General features: G+C 41.7%; 1 protein-coding gene across 1 annotated transcript; it reads right to left on the bottom strand.

Annotated features, from left to right (window-relative positions):
• Window positions 1-356: 356 nt before the first annotated feature.
• LOC147709214 (general transcription factor II-I repeat domain-containing protein 2-like) lies at window positions 357-19841 on the bottom strand. Its single transcript, XM_086925898.1, has 3 exons — window positions 19695-19841; window positions 1041-2228; window positions 357-926 (listed from the first exon to the last, which is right to left on the bottom strand). Exons 1-3 carry the CDS (start codon window positions 19839-19841, stop codon window positions 357-359), a joined length of 1905 nt encoding a protein of 634 aa, XP_086782024.1.
• Between the last annotated feature and the right edge of the window lie 2572 nt (window positions 19842-22413).

Here is a 22413-nt window from a genome sequence, read left to right as displayed (position 1 = left end):
TAAGACCTTCCAGTAATAGTGGTCATTGAAATAATCATTGTAATGCGGCTCAATTAACAAACATACATGGAAAGCGATCTTAACTTCAATGTGGAACTGATTCGTTTTTATGCTGCAAATAATCATTTGGAAACGTGCTCAAGATTCTTCTCTCCAGCTAAGTTTTATTGTGTTTGTAATACAGGCCTGCAGTACACATTGCATTGTTCTTGTTCAAATACTAAAAAAGCTTTGCAGGAGGCTGAAGATTCTTCTCTGCAGCGACTTTAATCTTGGTTTTAATAAATAAACAGATTTGTCATTTCCCCAGGAAGTGCGACTGAACAAGTATTGATTACGACTACATACAAATAATTTCAGTGAGAGACTTGACACTGCATGGTGTCCAGTAATGCCTTGTAATCTGGGGTGTAGTTTGAGAGGGCAACTCTTATGGAGTCATTTAAATGTTCATCAGTCAGACGTGTGCGAAACTTAGATTTTATGAAGTTCATATCGGAAAATGCAGATTCACAAAGATAGGTAGAGCCAAACAGGGAAAAAAGTTTCAATGCAGCTGTGTGGATGTTCTTAAACTTTTCTGCATCCACAAGACTCCAGAAATTAATGTCAGATTGCCTTGATTTCAATTCAATGTCATTTTGAAGTGAGACCATCTCCATTTCCATGGTGTCAGAGTCAAGGTTCAGAAGAACACTAATTTTCTCTGAAATGTCACTAAGATCCACTTCCATGAAGGGGTTTGAAGTGAACATCACACAGGGCTCCAGTTGCTCAAAATCACTAAACCGGTCACTGAACTCTTGATTAAGCCTCACGAGGAGGTTACTGTATTTTTGTATGTCAAGGATCCCAGCCTCAATGTTGTTTTCTGACAGGATTTGGAGCACTGAGGGAAAGTGCTGAAACTTTCTTTTCTGTACATGCTGTATGAAAAGATTAAGTTTTGTTTTGAATGTTTTCACAGAACTAATCATGTTGGCTATTGTCTTGTTTTTGCCTTGCAACTCGTAGTTCAATAAATTTAATTTCTCTGTGACATCTGTCAAAAAAGCTAAATCGAGCAACCATTCAGTGTTTGACAGCTGTGTGGTATCTTCATTTCTAGACTCCATGAAAGCTTTGACTTCTGGCAATAGGGAAAGGAATCTTCGCAGTATTCTTCCTCTGCTAAGCCATCGGATCTGAGTGTGCAGTAAAAGGTCACCATACTCAGCTGAAAGTTCTTCAAGGAACAATTTGAAGGTTCGGTGCTGCTTGGCCTTTGCACGAATTGAATTAATAATTTTAACAACAGGAGTCATCACATGATCAAACCCCATTACCTTTGCACATATTGCCTGTTGATGTATAATGCAATGGTAGTTTAATAACGGAGGGAAATCTGGATCTGCTTTACAATTGGCAATGAAGCCAGAATGACGCCCTATCATTGCGGGTGCACCATCAGTTGTTATCGCCACTAACTTTTTCAATGGAACATTTTGTTTCGCAAAATACTTTTTCACCTCATTGTGGATGTCAGATCCTCTGGTTGTGGTTTTCAGAGGCAACAGAGTTAAAAATTCTTCTTTATACGTGAAATCTTCAAAAACCATTCTAACAAAGATAGCCAACTGTGCAATATCGCTTGCATCAACAGATTCATCACATTGCAGAGAAAAATATTTACATGTCTGTAAATCCCGCTCCAACTGCTCTGTCACGTTGCCCGATAATGCAGATACCCTTCGTACCATAGTGTTTGCCCCCAACTGCACATCTGAAATGCCAGACATAACTTCAGGGCTAAATTTAAAGTCTTTGAATAAAGAGTGGGCCATTAGAAGCATTGCTTCCTTCATAATTGCTCCATCTGAAAATGTTGCTTTGTGCTTGATCAAGTGATGAGTAACTACCAAGGATGCTTCAGTTGCTGCAGTGGCTTTCTTCGTTGGCTTTGTGAAAAAAGATTGCTGTGTCTGCAATGCAGATTTCAGTTCATTTACTTTTTGTGACCTCAGGCTGCTTCCCTTAGGGAACTTCCTCTCAAAATTCATGTGCTTTGTTGTAAAATGCCTCTCAACATTGCCCTTTTTCCCCACTGCAACTTTTGCTCCACAGATTAAACACACACAGTTGTCTTTGATTTGTGTAAATAAAAATTCGTTCTCCCACTCTTGATGGAAGTGGTAAGTCTTCGGCCTTTTGGAGGGACCTGGCTCTTGACCCATCATTGGCTGTTGATTCTGTAGCAAGAGTAAAAATGTTGATGAAGTCCACATTCAATCCACAAAAGGCAAGAATACCACATGGACAGTCTTAATAATGCTGTAATCAGGGGCGGCTGGTGACATTTGAAAGTGATGAGGCGTAAGTGATTGTGGTATTGCACTGAGGCAAAAAAAAAAGAGTTTCAAGCAAATTTGAGGAAGCAGGAAGATTGATAAAGCACTTGCGAAAGTGTTATAACAGGATCTGTAACAACATCTTTATATCCATCAACTTCACCCCAACACAAGTACAAACACACTTAAACACTATCAAGTACACACATAAAGCAAGATTCAAGAACATTTGTTTAGGCTTAAAGACCTGTACTCAAAAAAGTACACAGAGGCTTCTGCAGTTGCAAGCAGACGTTGAAATACTCGATTTGCTCACATAGTGACAAACACAAAACCCGAAGCCAGACATACTGCGCCCTGTGCCACCTCACAAGCACCCCCCTGGTCACACCTTCCCCTTTCTGGGAGCTTCCACGAGACTCACTGGGCTGGATGAGGAAATACTGAGTGCTTGTCCCAGCAAGTCGAGTGTCTACTTCTGTTAAAAAATGACCACCTTCCTTTCTCTGCATCCCACTCATTTCTGTGTTTCAGTGTCTTTGTGTCTTACACCCTTCACCATCTCCGCCACCCTCTCTCATCTGCATCTGTCACACCCTCTCATTGCCACTCGTTCCCCTCCCATCTGTCGCTTTCTCCTCTGTGGACTTCTCTCTCATCTCCATCCCTGTCACTCTCCTCTCATTGTGACTCTTTGCACTCCCCTTTGCTCCCGCCCTTTCCATTTCTTACTTCTTCCCACTCTCCCTTTCCCTCTCTCTCTCTCTCTCTCTCCTCTTACCCCATTTCCCCACTCTGCATATAACATGTCACTCCCTATTATGTTTCCATTTTGTTTCTTCATCTACTTTTCTCAGTCGCCAACTTTTTCACTGATATTTTTTCTTCTGTGCCTCTGCTGCCCTATTCCTTTCCTACATGTCCTTGCTTTTCATCTCTCAGCCCACTTCTTTTTAGTCCATCCTCATCCCAGCTGCATCTCGGTCAACCCTGATTAGTCAAAGTACACCTTTATCAAATCTTCGCTCTATAGCCCGCAGGACAGCTCATGCTGGGACTCCCAAGCCCACATTTCTGGCCATCCAATAATGGATTGCCTGCCCCAGGTGCGGTGTCTGCTGTAGTGAAAGTAATTCATTTGGTTGATAGCTTGCGTGTGTAAGTAACATACCTACATGCACATGCTACTTTGAACACGGCAAACATACAACTAACCACAAACTACCCAATGCTGAGAAGCCTTACCAAGGTTATACCACTCACTAGTTCGATATAAACTGTGCAATCGAGTGCATGCATTACAAAGCAGGAGAACTTTATGGCACCAACTTGCAAAGTAATTAATAAATGCGCAGTACAATAAAGTAACAATACGCCTCGCAAACAAAAATACATTTCACTCAAGCCTTCCTCATTAGGGGTACGTAATATGAAAAACATGCAAATGAAGCCCAATAAATGATACAAAAGCACACTAGTTTACTTTACAGACGGCTCTGTGTACAATGTGACTATAAGGTGAGGGAACAGCAGCCCGGGAAGGGAAGAGGAGCGGAGGCAAGGAGGAGGCCAAAACAGCAGACGGATAGTAACAGCACAGAGGCTCTCGTAAAAGGAACCTCAGCCAAATGATGCAAAAACAGCGTTATTTCTCCAAGCCTATGCTGGCCACAGAGATGCCACTGGGAATTTGGAAGAAAGCTAGAACAGCATCTGCTATCTTGCAAACGTTCACCGTGTAATGCCCAACCCATAGAGAAGATGCCATTTCCAATGTGTCTCACTATCCACAGATCTAGGATATTTGCTGGTGCTGGGAGAGGGTGGGACGAGAATCATCTTTTTCAGTGTTTATTCCAGTACCCGCTAACGCCTGAGAAGGGTGGATGTTTTGCAAATGAATGCCGTAGAAAGGGTGAACAGGAATTTCACTTTACTTGCACGTGTACGAACAAAACAAATTAGAAAGAAGACAATGCAAGAGATTTCAACCACAGTGCTCATCCTACGCCCTTAATTTTAACAACTCCTTCAAGCGCCCACAGAATCTTCAGCTTTACTACTTACACTTCAATTACTATCATTCCCCTTTGTATGTACTTGGCATGTTCGACTTCATTAAATGTTTTGTCTATCAATTATCCTGGAAGTTGCATTAGCACGTGTCCTATGTGTTCCTATGAGAACACATAAATTAATAAATTAATAATTCTCCAGTCGCCCCTTCAGTCTCATATTGTGATGACTAGTCCAACAAGCGCTATTCCGATGAAACATGCTTGCTTGCTGTTTGTACAATTAATGTTAAACATTTTTTTATCACACTAAATCAGAAAGAATTTGAACAGCCATCGAGGCTCAGGAAAAGCCCCAGGTCACCCACAAATTTAAGGGTATATATGCAGCTTTCTTGTCAGGAACATGATTGAACCTGTGAAGTCAGCAGGGTGGAGGTGTGGGGGTGTGCTTGCATATTAAAGGAGGCAGTACGGGGCCGAGGATGGAATCTATTGTCTTTTGAAAATCTATGGGGCATATTAAGTTCTTTTAGAATTGAAGCTTCCTGAGCGAGAGAATGAACACCCTTGAAAAAACTCCACACCCCAGGTAACAAAACGTATTGATAGCAATCAAACACTCCTCTAGCGCTTTGCCAGCTTTCTAGGTGCTATGTGCATGCACGCAAGCAGCTGCCAAGCCTTTAATTGAAGTGTCATTAGTACACAAATAAGCTGTAAAGCGGCAATGGAATACTGTGAAGCCTCATTTAAATTGGAAGACCCTTTGAGATAGGCTGCTTGAAGTGCTATTGCAGGAACTCTGATATCGGTCTGTTGTGCGTGAAAGTGAAAGCATTCACCCAAATTTTTTTTGTTTTTAAATCCCCCGATTTCATCTACCATCTATATTGTTGGCATGTCCGCAGGAATTCATGGCACAGCTGTAACGGACATAAAACGATCCTTGCACATTCTGAAGTTCAGTGCACAGAAGCAGCGCTGTTCTTGCCGCTTGTGGGAAAGAGTAGGAATTAAAACGTTGCATAACCCTACCATGTGAGGACTGACCCACTACCTGAGCTGATTGTTTCCCCTTCTGGCCTAATGTCACCCAGAGGTGCGGAGGGGGTCAGGGGGAGGGGGTCTGGCGAGGCAGGAGACCTGAGCGGGGGTCAGGGGGAGGGGGTCTGGCGAGGCAGGAGACCTGAGCGGGGGTCAGGGGGAGGGGGTCTGGCGAGGCAGGAGACCTGAGCGGGGGTCAGCGGGAGGGGGTCTGGCGAGGCAGGAGACCTGAGCGGGGGTCAGGGGGAGGGGGTCTGGCGAGGCAGGAGACCTGAGCGGGGGTCACGGGTGATGGTTATTATATAGTTTTAGTACAATAGTTTATGGTTGAAATAAATAGGCCACATTGCTTTTCAACCATTGTTTCGGTGAGTTGATTTGTGTACTTTTATAGTGTTACACAAAAAAATTGAATACTGCCCACTTGACACCAGGATTTCTAACCATCTTTACATAGTGCAGGGATTATCACATTTTGCTACATGCCCATGTGGTTTCAATACTTTGAACATGTGGATTTTTGTTAACAATTTTGTACATGTTTCAGGATTTGTAGACATTCGTGGTGAAGCAGTGGCTTTTAGACTTTGATACATGAATCTTTTGGTTGGGGTGCCAACCCAAGGGTTTCTTTGCGTTTTTGCCAGATGGGGGCATTTTTAGATTTTATTACACAAGCTAGATGTTTTTTTCTAGATTTGTTTTCCAATCTATATGTACATGAAGGAAGCTTAGCACTTATATTTCATGTAAATATGCCTTCTTTCAATCGCACCATGTTTTCTTCTATTGTTTTTGTTACTTTGATTTGTATTCCCGTAACTCGACTCATAATAAATTTAGCTTCTCAAGTCTGAGAATATGCAGACAAGTTGTAGCTAATTAGCACAAACATACCTATAAATATCTCTTATCACTCCAAAAACTGTTAATGTTTTTGTACGTAAGGCCACACTGAGAGACAAAGATGAGACGTTTTTGGAAATCCTCCAGTAGTCGGTCATCCTTATTTTAAATATGTATAGATGTGTGACCTCGAAAGAAACATATAAAGGACCCCTTTCTGAGTGTGATACTGTATGCAACGCACTTTGCAGATAAGCACAACGGCGGAAATGTAGTGTTTGCTCGTTGCCTACTGCAGAGATCATTAGAAAGGGCTTTAAACACACTTGTATGCCAGTATTTAAAAGCAGTTGTAACGTGCGTGGAATTATGCACTGGTGTCTAAAATACTCACTTTCTTTGCAGTAAACAGGGCGGCCTTTGTCAATGGCGTCATTATGTTGTTTCTAGTAAATTGTGGTGAGGGTCCCCATTGTGGGCCTGAATGGCTTTACGAGCCATCCCGATCACTGGTTTCGATGAAGCAATTGGCTTCCTGCATTTGTATCCTGGTACTGAAAAATGAGCCATCTGCCTGTCATTTAGGTAAGACCCAAACGCTAAAATAGTCACCCACACTCCTTCCCTTGGGCTCACGGGGAGAGGGTCTGGCGAGGCAGGAGACCTGAGCGGGGGTCAGGGGGAGGGAGTCTGGCGAGGCAGGAGAGCAGCCCGAGCGGGGGTCAGCGGGAGGGGGTCTGGCGAGGCAGGGTAGCAGCCCGAGCGGGGGTCAGAGGGAGGGGGTCTATCTGCTGGGAAGAGAGGGAGCGAGGCAGGAGAGCAGCCGGAGCGTGTTCAGCGGGCGGGGGTCAGAGGGGCGCCAGATGTGAGGAGGGGGGGAAGAGGCACGAAAAGAGCGAGCTTACCTGCAGCAGTGGCGGCTTCTGGCGGTGGAAGTCAGTCTAGTCTACAGCTCCGCGCTGGCACCCGTAGCACAGTGGCAGAGTGCGATGGCAGCGCGCGTTTTCTATTGGCGATGACGTCAGACTCTCACGAGAGGAGTCTGCAGCTCCCGGAGAGGAGCGTCATCGGAGGAGCGTCATCGGGTCATCCGCTTCGCCCGGCCCGCCCCATCCACAGATCTCCAATCAGAGCAAGGGCCAGGCGAGCTACTCCCGGGGTCTCCGCGAGCTACCGGTAGCTCGCGATCGACCGGTTGGAGACCCCGGCCCTAGACTATCCAACACTTACCCAAATTCAACACCTCCCTGGAGTTATAACAGTAATTTTAACACCCACACTATCCAACACTAACCTTACTGCTACACCTCCCTGGAGTTAGAATAGCAATTTTAACCCCTACACTATCCAACACTTTCCCTACTGCCACACCTCCCTTGAGTTAGATTAGTAATTTTAACCCCTACACTATCCAACACTTACCCTACTTCAACACCTCCCTGGAGTTAGAATAGTAATGCTAACCCCTACACTATCCAACAGTTACCCTACGTCAGCACCTCCCTGGAGTTAGAATAGTAATTTTTACCCCTACACTATCCAACATTTATCCTACTGCTACACCTCCCTGGAGTTAGAATAGTAATTTTAACCCCTACACTATCCAATACTTTCCCTACTGCTACACCTCCCTGGAGTTAGAATAGTATTTTTAACCCCTACACTATCCAACACTTTCCCTAGTGCTACACCTCCCTGGTGTTAGAATAGTAATTTTAACCCCTACACTATCCAACACTTTCCCTACTGCTACATCTCCCTGGAGTTAGAATAGTAATTTTAACCCCTACACTATCCGAAACTTACCCTACTTCAACACCTCCCTGGATTTAGAATAGTAATTGTTACCCCTACACTATCCAACACTTACCCTACTGCTACACCTCCCTGGAGTTAGAATACTAATTTTAACCACTACACTATCCAACACTAACCCTACTGCTACACCTACCTGGAGTTAAAATAGTAATTTTAACTCCTACACAATTCAACACTTACCTTACTTCAACACCTCCATGGTGTTAGGATAGTAATTGTTACCCCTACACTATCCAACACTTACCCTACTGCTACACCTCCCTGGAGTTAGAATAGTAATTTTAACTCCTACACTATCCAACACTAACCCTACTGCTACACCTCCCTGGAGTCGGAAAAGTAAGTTTAACCCCTACACTATCCAACACTTACCTTACTTCAATACCTCCCTGGTGTTAGAAAAGTAATTTTTACCTCTACACTATCCAACACTTACCCTACTGCTATACCTCCCTCGAGTTCGAATAGTATTTTTAACACCTACACTATCCAACACTTACCCTACTTCAACACCTCCATGCAGTTAGAATAGTAATTTTAACACCAACACTATCCAACACTAACCTCACTGCTACACCTCCCTGAAGTTAGAATAGTAATTTTAACCCCTACACTATCCAACACTTTCCCTACTGCTATACCTCCCTGGAGTTAGAATAGTAATTTTAACCCATACACTATCCAACACTTACCCTACTTCAACATCCCTGGATTTAGAATAGTAATTTTTATCCCTACACTATCCAACACTTACCCTACTGCTACACCTCCCTGGAGTTAGAATAGTAATTTTAACCCCTACACTATCCAACACTTTCCCTACTGCTACACCTCCCTGGAGTTAGAATAGTAATTTTAACCCCTACACTATCCAACACTTACCCTACTGCTACACCTCCCTGGAGTTAGAATAGTAATTTTAACCCCAAAACTATCCAACACTAACCCACTGCTACACCTCCCTGGAGTTAGAATAGTAATTGTAACCCCTACACTATCCAACACTTACCTCACTTCAACATCTCCCTGGTGTTAGATTAGTAATTTTTACCTCTACACTATCCAACACCTACCTTACTTCTACACCTTCCTCGAGTTAGAATAGTAATTTTAACCTCTACACTATCCAACACTTACCCTACTTCTACACCTCCCTGAAGTTAGAATAGTAATTTTATTAGTAATAGTATTTGAAAGTGTTTTCATTTGTTTACCTTTATATTTATTTGGATGGCTCTTTCAGAATATGTTGTTTGTTGGTCTTCTTTTTTGCAATGTTGATTCTTTAATATGTTGACCTGCTTACTATATAAAATAGAAAATATTAGTTTTGTGTCATTCACTTTTTCGAGTGCTATGTCTAAGAGGATTTAATAGTGGTTAATTGATTTCTTTGTCCACTTTTCATTAGTTTTTACCTTTTACAAAAAATTTGATGATTTCTAGTTGCTTTCTTAATTTGAAGAAGATGGTCTTCTGATGTCTTTGGGCTTATTTTTAGAAGATGTTTTTTGTTAAAAGGTATCTGTGTTTGGAAATAGAATTTAAAGTTATGTATATTTCTTTGTTAAAAAATGTGTTTGTCATGTTTTTTAAAAAAAATTGTAACTGTATGTATTTTATGATTTTTGACACTCAAATGCACTTTTCACCAGTTGTTTTCAACATAACCACTTTAGAGTTAGAATAATTTTTATTATATGTAGAGTTATTGAACAGCAACACTTTATTGAAGTTCGAATAGTACGTTTTTCTGCTGCATTATTTTATATTTTCCTTAATGCTTTATTCCTGATGATTTACTTTTCAAACTTACACTGCTGCATTATCCACTTATTTTCTTATTTTTTCGCCACACTGGACTTGTCAAAATATTTAATTCACTTGCTATACTCTTCTCTTACCTTATTTTAATATGTCTTGTGACTTAGACAAACTTTCTTGATTTTTTCGCTCTTTGATGTTCTTTGGTTTTCTTAATCTGTTTCAATTTTAAAAAAGAAAATGTTAGTTTTGTGTGCCTTTTTTGCAGTGGTCACTGTTTGAGGATTTAAAAGAGGTGAATTAATGACTGTATACATTTTGCCTTTTAATTTACCTTTAGTTTAATTTGGTTGTTCTGAGGATGGTTTCGCTTTTTTAAAGGGGAGGGTTTTCAGATGGTGATTCATTTCTGTTTTCCAAGTTTCTTTTTCTTTCTATTTATCAGTTATGGGATGTAGGAGTTAAACAAATGTGTAATTTCTATTTTTTAAAACCCTTGAATTATGGAAAATAAAAATATTGTTAGAATTTGCATATGCTGAGGTTTTAAAATGTCATTTAAAAATGATTTACATTTTTTAATCTTCAACATTTTTGATTCTATCATTTTTATGCTGTCTGAAAATCAGTTTATTAAACATTTATATTGTTTTTTTGTAAACATTTATTTTTTATGGTTTAACTGTTTTTATTAAATTTAGCAGAGATAAGCAAGAAGGTCATACCGTGTACATAAATGATTTACTGCTTCACAGTTTAATTAGTTTACCTTTAAAAAAGAAGTTGGTATAAGTTGTTTGGGTTCTGTCTTCAATCTTTTAAAGATCAAATGATTTCTTCACTAAAAATGATTTAGTAAGCTGGTAAATTGAAAATATTATACTGTTTAGCTTACTAAATATTTTTACATGTTTTAGACATTGAATAATGTTTTAGTAAAATAAAAACATGTAACATTTTATCGATTCAAAAGATTTTTTTAAACATTGTTGCATGTTAAAGGTAAAAAATTCATTTACATTATATTTTATTTTAATAAATGTACTTACTACTATTTTCGCAATACAATTATCTGTATTTTCAAATTTCTTGAATCGATTTTCAAGTATGTTGAAATCTGAAATATGTAATTATTTTATTTTTAAAAAATTCTAAATTATTCACAAATATGCTATTTATTTATTTGCTATGACTTATACTTACTTGATTTTATCAGAGTTGATGTATTGTTTTTGTCGAGTTGTTGCTGCTTGAAAAACGTAGGAGTGTCAGGAAAATCGGTCTACTCTCTCTGGTAGTCAATTTTCAATTTCAATTTCAAAAGACTTTTTTCGGTTATATTTTGTAAATAACCATAAAAGTACATCAAATCACATCAAGTATTACATCATCATAATTAATATTATAAAATCAGTAAACACAGTGTTTAACATGGGCCAGAGTTTAAAATAATGGATTTCATATAATCAGTGTCTTACGTAGATAAAAAATACTTTTAAGAAATGCCGAAACAGATGCCACTGAGAAAATATCATCCACAAATTGGTAGTCAATTAACTACTGGTTTCAAAATGGTGTCTTAGTAGTATTTATACGTTTTTGTGGGTGTCGCCATAAATTTTGAGAAAAGTACAGTTTTAATATGTGTTTTTTTCTGATTCGTTTTATTTGTGAACTTATATTTTTAATTTTATATTTAAAAGTGAGTGTTTTATCATTTGAATTTCGTTTAGTCCTCCATTTTGTTTTCTGTGGCTTGGTGTTCGGGTCATGAAAAGTGTTGTAGGACTTGATTTTACCTTCATTTTTAAAATGGCGGCTATGTTTATGTCTTAGTAATTGTTTTTCAGATTAGTTCCCTGAATGTGATTTATTTATGTTGCTTTATAATAATATTTATTGAATAACGTTTTTTAAAATGTTTAATACTGTTTGTTACAATTCTAATACTCGAGTATTTATTTTAATACTCGCGTATTAATTGTGTTCACATGCTCGTTTTTGTAAAAATATGTGTTTAGTTTCTATCCGCATTTTAATACATTTCCCCACCCAAAACCCCTATTTCCTCTGCATCCCGTCCCAGGAGTTTTTTTTTCAATATTATTTTATTATTAATACGGTTTTTTACTTGTGTAATATTCGAGTATTTAATTTAATACCCGAGTATTAATTTTGTTAAAATGCACATTTTTTAAAATATATATGTTTAGTTTCTTACCACATCTTAATACACTTCCCCAGCCAAAACCCCTATTTTCCCTGCATCCCGTCCCAGGAGGTATTTTACAAAATTATTTTTATTAAAAAATATTTTTTTTTGCGCTGTAATGGTATGCGCTATATTGTTTTTCGTTGTAATGGTACTTTTCTATCATTTAAATTACTGTACGTTGTAATGGTATGCTTTTTTAACTTTCGTTGTAATGGTACTTGCTTTGTAAAAAATGCGTTGTAATGCCATGCGTTGTAAAAGCTTGCGTTGTAAAAGCTTGTGTTGTAGTGTCATACATTCTACTCATCCCAAGCCTCTACCTACCAATATGAGCTCCAAAACAAACAAAAAACATTTTAACTAGTTGTGTGCGCATGTAGGCCAACGGCCGTCGCAAGCACTACCTCGGTAGTGCTGTGTACGTCCGTTGGCCGACGCGGCCCCGCCTGCTCAATAGAACTCCTGTGGTTAAGGAGTTACATTCTAAATCCTTCCCTTCTATCCTTCCACTTGCTACCTCATCAGAGGTAGTAAGTGCTGTATAAATACAAACCTTTTTTACTTCTTCTACCCCTTCTCGATCCTTCTCAAACCAAATACCTGCCTAACATATTCACTACTCAAATTACTTTCATATTTTCACTATATTAATACACCACTAATCCTTTATGGGTTTTTAGGTAGTGTGCTACTCACCGAAAAAGCGCTTCAACACCCCATCAGGGGTGGGAAGCGCTATATAAATGCAAACCTTTTTCCCTTCTGGAGCCCTCCACTATCCTTCTCAATCCAAATAACTGACTAACATATCCGCCACTCAAATTAATTTCATATTTCGTCTATGTTAATTCACCATTAATCCTTTATGGGTTTTAGAGTAGCGGCATACTCGCAAAAAATCACTTTGACGCCTTGTCGGGGATAGTAAACGCTATATAAATGCAATTAAAATACAATACAATACAATGGGTGCCTGCGAATGGTACACTACATTAATGATGCAGTACTGTACAGTGTGGGTATGTTATATGCAGATGATGGGTGTACCTGTGCCTATTAGTGTTACAGTACATAAAAGACGTAGTCCTGCACAGTGTGTGTATATTTTGTACATGTGCTGGGTATATGTGTGCTAAGAGTTCACAAGAAAGGGGCCTGGGTACATCTCAGGAAGGAGATGGGGCTCATTAGAGAATCATGAAGCGTAGGGACGAGGTCCTGGGCTAACCTTTTGATACACATACCACTGTGGCTGACATTCATGTGTGTATTCGCAGTCACTCTCATGGTCTGTGTTGTGGAGTTATCAGCTTTGAAGTAGCTCCTGCTGTGACAAGCTGCTTTCTGAAGGAGGACATGGCAGAGGAGTGGTCTCTTTAAAAGGAAGCAGACCCCCAGCACACACTTCAAAGACTCAGACAGTAAAACCCATTTCGTTTCTGGAAATGTTCTATAAGAAGGGGAGCTTGAATCCTCAAAAGTTGTAAATTGTCAAGCAGCCTCCCTGGTTATATAAGGAAAAGCTCTATAAGACTTCTGTCTTATGACCAGGACTGGGGGCCAAGGCCTGCTTTTCTCCCTGTAGATTGGTCACTCAGGGAATCCAAGACCACCAGACCTGGAGCACCAGCCCCTACCTGATTGCCAAGACCAATGTGCAAGGTGTAAGGAGATGGCTGCTCCACCAATTGGGTCATTGCCCTTGTACAGAGAAAGTCAGAGAACCTTGTATGCCAGAGGAAGGCCATTGTAGAGTGAGCTGTGATGTCGCTGTGCCAAACAGGTCATTGCCCGCATGCAGCAAGAAACTTGCAACCTCCTATATTAAGAGGGGCCATCATGAAGAGAGTGCTGCACTGAGTGGGCTGCAGCCCATCTGCAGTAGAAAGCCAGCAGGGATTGCTGTGAAAAGATCTGCTGTGCTGGTCAGGTGAGAGCCTATGTGCAGTGGAGAGAGAGTGATCCCATATGCTAAAGAGGGTCAAGGGGACAAAGCAAGAAGTGTGGCCTAGTCGGGATCATAACTAGAGGACAGAGGCCACCATTGCAACCTATGACCTATGTACACTATGACTGTATATCAGCGTCCAGACTTTTCCATCCCCCACACCCACCATGTAAATGGCCAAAGAACTTACCCAGCTTGAAAGAGCCATGAAGAAACTCCTGTCACTGTGGCTGCATGACTATCTGGGCCACGTGCAAAGAACGTACGGGAGCTGCAGCTCTAATAGAGAAGGCATGTTTAGGGAGCCCAGTCACTCCAATCCTGCAGATGTGGGTAAGACTGATTTTAGGCTAGTCGGCCCTGGGGGAACTTGCAAGTTAGATAGCACTTCGGCACTGGAACAATTTTGACTTTTATATAGAGATGGAGTGGGACTCCTGAGACTCAGGCTAGTGGGCTTCCCCTGATTGTCGCCTATACTGAAAAGGGAATAACCCTACAGCTGGAGCTGGGAGGGTTTGGGATTCAGGGAACTGCCTGAGAAACATTTGAGGCCTGACCTCAGGGGTTGTAAAAAAAATTGTGAAAGTTGTATTTCTGTTTGTGGTAGTAGCTGTAAAATACAGTCTTCTTTTTTTCATAAAAGTAAGTATTTGACTGGACAGTCAGGTATTGCTGCTGAACATATTTTGAGTTTTGAGCCTGTGTTCACCCCTCTGCATATGCTCCCCCCACAAGAAGCGTTGGACTGCTTGACCCACTCTAGTACTGATAGTCAAGTGCTGAAGGGGTACTTGGTCCAGTTCCTCAGGGCCCATAGTAGTCTGGGCCCCGGGATATCATTATTAAAAGGTCTCAGAACCCATGGCTGGGCCCAGGATTTCCTGCTTGCCCCATGGCCATATGAATAGAATTCTAACACAAAGCCTCCCACCAGGCAGTTTCAGCACTCTGTAGACTCTGCCAGCCTTTCCTTCTATGAAAATGAACTTAGTGCAAGTGGGTTTGGGCTACTGTGTCCCCATGCCTGCTATACTATAAGCTGTAAGTCATGCTTCCTGACATCCATGACATGTAATGGAGCATATTATCATCATATATGTTTGTGGCCCAGAGTACCAGAAGAAACCACCCTGTATTACAAAAATCACCCCATTGCTCCATAGTTTTGCACTGGAAACTGTGTCTGCCATCAGTTGGAGGACCAATGAGCCACTGAAAGTGCAGCAATAGTGTGTGAAGCTATTTTGCATAATCAGCCCTGCCCATACCAGCAGTCGTCTGGATACTGGAATGTGGCATGGTGCACTTCCTTTGTCAGCAATAGAAGGACTGATTCTCTCTACCACCTCTCTGTGAAAAAGGCTGCAACATTCCCTGCTTTGCCCTCTGTCCAAACCCAACACATGTCCATACCCAAAGAGATCTATGTTTTTCCTAGACACTTAGAAGCACAAAACAGAGGGGCTGGGGGAAGGGTCAGGTGTTGGGTGGCAGTTGGTCTGGGCCATGCGTCATTGATGCAGAGACAGCAGCTCACTGAGGTACAGTTGGGTGTTGCAAAATGGGGCCATGAATGTATTTTCAATTAAATTGAAATCTTAATAGAGAAAACAGGACTTTTTAAATTTCAATTTCATTTAAATAGGTTTATAGCCCCTGTTCTGCTAATTCACAGTGACTGAGATTTATTGATGCTACTTCCATTATGCTGATGTGTCTTCCATGATGTGAATGCTTACTCTATGCTTACTTTTGATTTTGCTTTTTTCTGACTACTTTACTGATGCTCTTTATCTAATGTGGTGGCCATTACTCGGCATATTGATTTGTGCACTCCAAGATGTTACTGACACTTGTTACTAGGATTATTGATGCATGGTTTCAGTGGAACCACTAATGAATGTTACTAGGCCCATTATTACATACACAGTGCGGAGTCACCGATACATGTTAGTAAACCAATTGATGTATACTCTGTGTGGAAACACCAACACCCACTACTAGGTCTGTTGATTAATACAATTACCAAGCCTATTGATGAGTCCACAGATGCTTATTATTAATCCACTTAATGCATGCACTAATCTGAGCCACTGATGCCCATTAATAGGCCGATTGATGCATATGTAAGCTTTGTGTGGGAGCACCTATGCATGTTAATAAGCCAACTATCTGGGATCAAAGGGTTTCATAGGGGGCTAGAGAGGCCTCGCAATTTACTTAGAGCCACTGATGTGTTTGTGTAGGGCCACTGTTTCCCCCTATAAGGCTGCCTGATGCTGTCACTCTATGCACCCACTAAGGTCTCACACTAAACCCATTAATGAATGCATTGTGTCAGAACCCCTTTCAGAGGGCCACGGGGAATGCAGAGGCTACTGAGCCCAACCGTGGTCGTTGAGGCTTTTTACTCCTGATGTCCCAGGGCATGACCTAGTATGGATCCTGAGGAACTGGGCCAAGTAACCCTTCTTTACTTGACCCTCATTGGTAGCTGTGGATGAGCAGTCAAAAGCTCCTGAGGAGGGATGGGAGTGGGAATGTAGATACAGGTAAGTGATCAATCTATCAAAAGAGGGAAGTAGTAGCAATCTGATGTCCCCACTCAGCTTTCGAATATATTACACAAAATTAAAATGAGTGGAGCTTTGAGGCCTCGAGTTCTCGAAATTAAAAATATGTATGGGACCCTCAACAGCCATTTTCCACCTTTGGTATGTCTTTTGCCGCTGGGGTAATTCTGGTTGGTGGCATCATCATCTGGTCTTTGTTGGTCTCCAACGAGAAGTGATCCCAAAGAACTAGTTGGGATCTACTTTGGAAAAATGTGAGTTAAAATGACCTTGTTATGATAGACTCAAATTTATTCAAAATAATAATAAGGGTAAGGTTAAAAACAGGGGTGGATGTGGAAAATAGGACCTGCAATGTGTCCTTCACATCACTATCAATATGGCTTGAAGAAGGGTCTACATGTTTCAGCAGACATGCGCACTTGCCGGGTCAATGACTTTCATCCGGACCTATTAGAGGGTAGAAAGGATAATCCCCTTGTTTTTTCTATATTACTCAGGTCAGGTGGAATACCATCCCCTGGATCTGATTATTCCGCCGATTGTATTCATTCCAGCAAGCGAGTTTGCATTTGTTCTCAGCTGTATATTAATGAGAAAAGTTAGTTTATGCCAGACATAGTGTCATTTGTCTAGTGTTTATCCTATAGACGTGTGAAGTCTCAATTTAGTTCTTTGCCCCTGATGATGGTTGCATTTTATTTATGTGCTCTTTGCACTAAGCAAGATTCGGTGTACTTTCAACTAAGAATAGGAATCTAGATGTGACTGTCATTACTCCGTGTCTGTTTCAAACATGAAATCTACCACGTTATTTTTAACCAAACAAGGCATTTATAGTAATGTATTTATTTACGTATTCAGGTTGTTAGTGTTGGTAGACCGTAGATGGTTTATGCATACAATATCTCCACCTTTGTTACAAAGATCGGGGTTCCGCTATCCTGCATGTGCATTAATTAGATGTCGATCGGCCTGTACAAATGTTATTATCCCATTCAATTATGTAACATATGTAAATACGTTTTCTAAAGATCATCATTAGTTTAAAAATAGTGAGTGCTGGAAAATGGCAAGTGCCCATTTCAGGAGTATTGCGCTGTTATAAATGAATGCTTAACCTTTTGAAATCACCAAACAATCACCATAGGGTAGCGGGATCGACGTGTAGGTTGCCCTCCTTTAGTGAGGGAAAAGAAACAGTCAAATATTCTAAAGATTATCCTGAATCTGAAGGATCGCTTAAGTTAAGCTTCTTGCTTGGCTAGAACAGTAATTCTAATGGCACCTCTGTCACTTACTTGTGATGCAGATTATAGCCACCGGTGCGATTTCTCCCCTCCTGAATGTTACTCATGAAGGGAATTTTTTTAATGTGATTCCAACTTGTTTATATCTTCCCAGTTATGGGACGAAGTCCTGTTTATTGAGAATGGTCCCCTTTGTATTTATTCTGCGGTATTGACAGAAAAACAGCTATTAGATTAGAATATGTCATTTCTCTCTTGACTCTTCTGCCTTACTTTCATGCTGCTTCATTCTGAACGGGTTATATGAATTTTGTTATGATTACGCCTATTAATTAGTATGGTAAGGTCCTTACTGTTTATGATAGTTAGCCTTTTGTGTGTGATTTTTTGGACTGGATTTTCCATATGACATGGATTTCATCTCATTACCTAGCTCCATGGAATCGGATCATTGAGCCCCTCGCAGTAGGTAGGCAGACGATAGATCCACTGTTCTTTCTGTAAAAGATTCCTCTCAGCGTTTGTATCAATGTGTTCCAGGGTTTCCAACAAAACCCATCTCATGTCATTTGGGCATTTGGGATGTGTTCTACTTCCAGGAAGTGACTACTCGTCTTTGTAGTTGACTTTTTCCACCTTACATTACTTCTATGCTTACATATGTGGATTTTAATCCTCCTGCAGGTCATTCCACTTTACCGTAAATTGCAAGGGCATGTAATCATATATGCCACATGTGTTCTATTGCAGTTGGTGTGTCTCTTTAAGGTCCATGTCTGATTGTTGTTCAGGTCTAATGTTTTGGTGGTAGAGCTTAGATGGCACACCAAACAATTTCCACAAGGATTTCAAAAAACATGAAAGACAAATTGGTGCATACCCGCCCAAAGAAGAAGGAAATAAGACAGAACACCATCACAACAGCCGGGGGCCTAACACCCATTGTGGGCCACTATCCTTGTGGACATTGTTTGTTGTGGCATACAACCTCTACCACCAAAACATTAGACCTGAACATCAATCTGAAATGGACCTTAACGAGACACAACTGCAATAGCACACATGTGTTATATATGAGTATATAGAAATACAAAGGATGATTATCCTTTTTCCCCTCTAATAGGTCCTGATGAAGGCCATCACCCAGCAAGGGCACATGTCGGCTGAAACATGTCGACCATTCTTTTAACCTTATTAATAGTGATGTGAAGGACACATTGCAGGTCCTATTTTCCACATCCACCATTGTTTTTAACCTTACCCTTATAATTTTTTTCAATAAATTTGAGTCTATGATAAAGCGGTCATTTTAACTCACAATTTTCACAAAGTAGATCCCAACTAGCTCTTCTAGATCGCCTCCTGGTGGATGCCAACAAAGACCCGATGATGATGCTACCAACCAGGATTATGCCAGTGGTAAAAGACACACCAAAGGCTGAAAATAGCTGTTCAGGGTCCCATACATAGTTTATATTTAGATCCCTCAAGAACTCAAACATCCACTCCTTTTTGATACAGGTAAGTGTACATGACTCATAACTCAAAGTGCACACAGTACAAACAAATAAATGTCCAGTCCAATTGTTACTTTTATAAGAAAAATAAGTATTTTATTTCTAACTTTACACATGCAAAGGAAATACACTCCCCTTGAGGTTGGGGCTCTAGTTGCTGTCAGGATAATCCCTATCCCACCCTCTACCTTGTAACGTGTTCAGGGTTACTCCCCATTCACTGGTGGTTGCATCCAGGGAAAATGTATTAGTAGGCCATGCTCCAGAATTCCCCTTGGACTCCTTGCTTATTAGTAAAAAAGTGTCCATGGTGCCACAGTACCATTAGCAGCGAGTCTCCCAGGGCCCCACAAGCCAAGTTACAGTCTTACCTGCTCTGCCAGTATGGAAGTGTTCAGCGTTGCAACAAGAGCCCTCTCCGTGGGTGCCCCTGCTATACAAAGGTGGTCCACATGCAGTTCATGCAGCAGCACCAAGCAGACAAAGGCTTTCTCCTCTGAGATGTGCTGCTTGCTCATCCAGTGATCAGACTTGCTCCAGCTCAGCCAAAACAAGGTAAGTCACTCTTCCTCCAATGGGTGGGGGGTTGATTCTCTGGCTTCCAACTGGAGGTCTAGTGAGGGTGCGACATCTTCAACGTCTTCTTGCCATCTTTGGGGAAGCAGTCAGTTATGGTTGCTGAGCTTGACCTGCCAGTCACTGCAGTAACCCTCTTGTCCAGGCCACAACCCAAACACGTACCCACCGTGGAACCGGCAACCTCTCGTGGCATACAGGTTTGCCATGTTACTCAGAATTGGACGCAGACTCTTCTGGTGCTATTGCCCAGAATATGGCAGCCCCTCCTGACATACAGAGTCACTGATCTCCAATGACAAGAGTCTCCCACTCCTGGCCCAAATAAGTTTAACGATGGCCACCTCTGACATACAGGGTTGCCACAGCATGGTGATGCTGGCCTGGTGCTTCTCACATAGCTATCTTCACAAAGCTGAGATCAAGGTGGCCCTTTCCTGGCGGACGGGGCAATAAACATATCGGTGTGCAGTCACTCTCCTCACACCTTGCTCACAGAGTCCCCTCCATAGAGCTCCTCACTGGACTTCGATCCCTCCAACACTCTCCTCTATCTCACATAGCACACTGATCTTGGCAAGCAGGCTGGCGCAGGTGCTCCAGGGCAGGTGATCTTGGTTTTCCCTGGGTTCTGTTCCATCACACAGCAAGGTGATGTTCCATCACACAGCAGTAAGCATGGGCGGAAAATCCGTTACGCTTGCGGATTTTGCGGATTTTTGGGAAATTCGCAATCCGCGAGATTTGCGAATTTCCCGCAAAATCCGCAAATTCGCACGCAGCGGATTTTTTTTGCGGCGCGCGGCGTTGGTGATACAATTTTTGCGGCACGCGGCGTTTATCATCGTTTGCCGAGTTGTTTTTCTCGATAGTTTGCGAGTGCTGCACCATTTTGGATCTTGCTGTGTGATCCCGCGGGAATTGGCGAGCGCGATTACGTCATCGCGGCTTGCCAGCGATAGTTTGTCAACGCGAGTACGGCGAGATCACGTCTCGCGGTACTTCGCAATTGCGAGATTTGAGATGCGGCGAGCAGCAAGAATCTCGCACAAGCGAAAATATAAAATTTGCAATTCTGCACAAGAAATCCACCAGGAAGCAGCATAAACCTTCTTGAAATGATGATTTTTATCTGAATAACTCCTTAGGTTGACATTTGCCTGCACTTTTTTAGCGAGGAGTCCATTTTGGGGAGGGGGGAGGGGGTGGGAGGAAGGAAGTGCCCCACAGTCTTCAACTTCCTGTTCCTGTTCAGCAGGCTCCTCCCAGTGCTTTGTCCATCTCCTGGTCACTTTTCATTTGGATTTGGAGCTGGAAGGATTACTTTTTGTGGATGCTGCTGGATCTTTGGATTTGAGGCCTTTTTGACTTTCTTTGGATCACTGTTGGATTAGAAATTTTACAAGTAAGTTTGTTTGGGGCATTACAGTTGCTGCAACTAAAATTTGGGAATTTTCGATTTTTGGGCTGTTTTGGGGCCTTTTGCCCAGGGGTACTCAGTGGTGGGTGGACTGAGTCTTTCTGTGGGTTGTCTTGAACTTAAACATCATGGAGGGCATGGATGGATTGGGATTGTGCTGATTTTTCAGTGATTTTCGTTTTTTGGGGCTGTACTTGTGGCCTTTTCACCAGGGGTATTTGAGTCTAGCATGGGCCTAGTCTTTCTGTGGGGTGTCTTGAACTTAAAAATCATGGAGGCCATGGATGGAATGGGATTGTGCTGATGTTTCAGTGATTTTCGTTTTTTGGGGCTGTACTTGTGGCCTTTTCACCAGGGGTATTTGAGTCTAGCATGGGCCTAGTCTTTCTGTGGGCTGTCTTGAACTTAAACATCATGGAGGGCATGGATGGAATGGGATTGTGCTGATTTTGCAGTGTTTTTCGATTTTTGGGGGTGTTCATGCGGAGGGACAGGCTATGTGGCTGGTGGCCATTTTGAGTGCTGCTACAGGCACTGGCCATGTGCTGGCAGGCAAGTGGCCATTTTGAATGAAGGCTTTGTTGTTAGGCCTGCAACCATTTTACCTACTTTTCAACCTTTATGCCCAGGGGTAGTGAGTCTTGCATGGGCCTAGTCTTTCTGTAGGTTGTCTTGAATTTAAACATCATGGAGGGCATGGATGGATTGGGATTGTGCTGATTTTTCAGTGATTTTCGTTTTTTGGGGCTGTACTTGTGGCCTTTTCACCAGGGGTATTTGAGTCTAGCATGGGCCTAGTCTTTCTGTGGGCTGTCTTGAACTTAAACATCATGGAGGGCATGGATGGAATGGGATTGTGCTGATTTTGCAGTGTTTTTCGATTTTTGGGGGTGTTCATGGAGAGGGACAGGCCATGTGGCTGGTGGCCATTTTGAGTGCTGCTACAGGCACTGGCCATGTGCTGGCAGGCAAGTGGCCATTTTGAATGCAGGCTTTGTTGTTAGGCCTGCAACCATTTTGCCTACTTTTCAACCTTTATGCCCAGGGGTAGTGAGTCTTGCATGGGCCTAGTCTTTCTGTGGGTTGTCTTGAAT

The sequence above is a fragment of the Lissotriton vulgaris genome, chromosome 6 (genome assembly GCF_964263255.1).
Source record: "Lissotriton vulgaris chromosome 6, aLisVul1.2, whole genome shotgun sequence".
Taxonomy (NCBI): Eukaryota; Metazoa; Chordata; class Amphibia; order Caudata; family Salamandridae; genus Lissotriton; species Lissotriton vulgaris.
Note: the sequence above shows the minus strand (reverse complement) of the source record. Positions and strands in the feature narration are given on the sequence as shown.

What these genes read in the sequence shown, in the direction of transcription:
- LOC147709214 (XM_086925898.1), bottom strand. Translation starts at nt 19,841, where the DNA reads ATGAGCAAGCAGCACATCTCAGAGGAGAAAGCCTTTGTCTGCTTGGTG. An exon ending in CTTCCATACTGGCAGAGCAG is followed by an intron (nt 2,229 to 19,694) that starts GTAAGACTGTAA and finishes CTCTTGCTACAG; the next exon opens with AATCAACAGCCAATGATGGG. An exon ending in ATTTAGCTTTTTTGACAGAT is followed by an intron (nt 927 to 1,040) that starts GTCACAGAGAAA and finishes CTTTTCATACAG; the next exon opens with CATGTACAGAAAAGAAAGTT.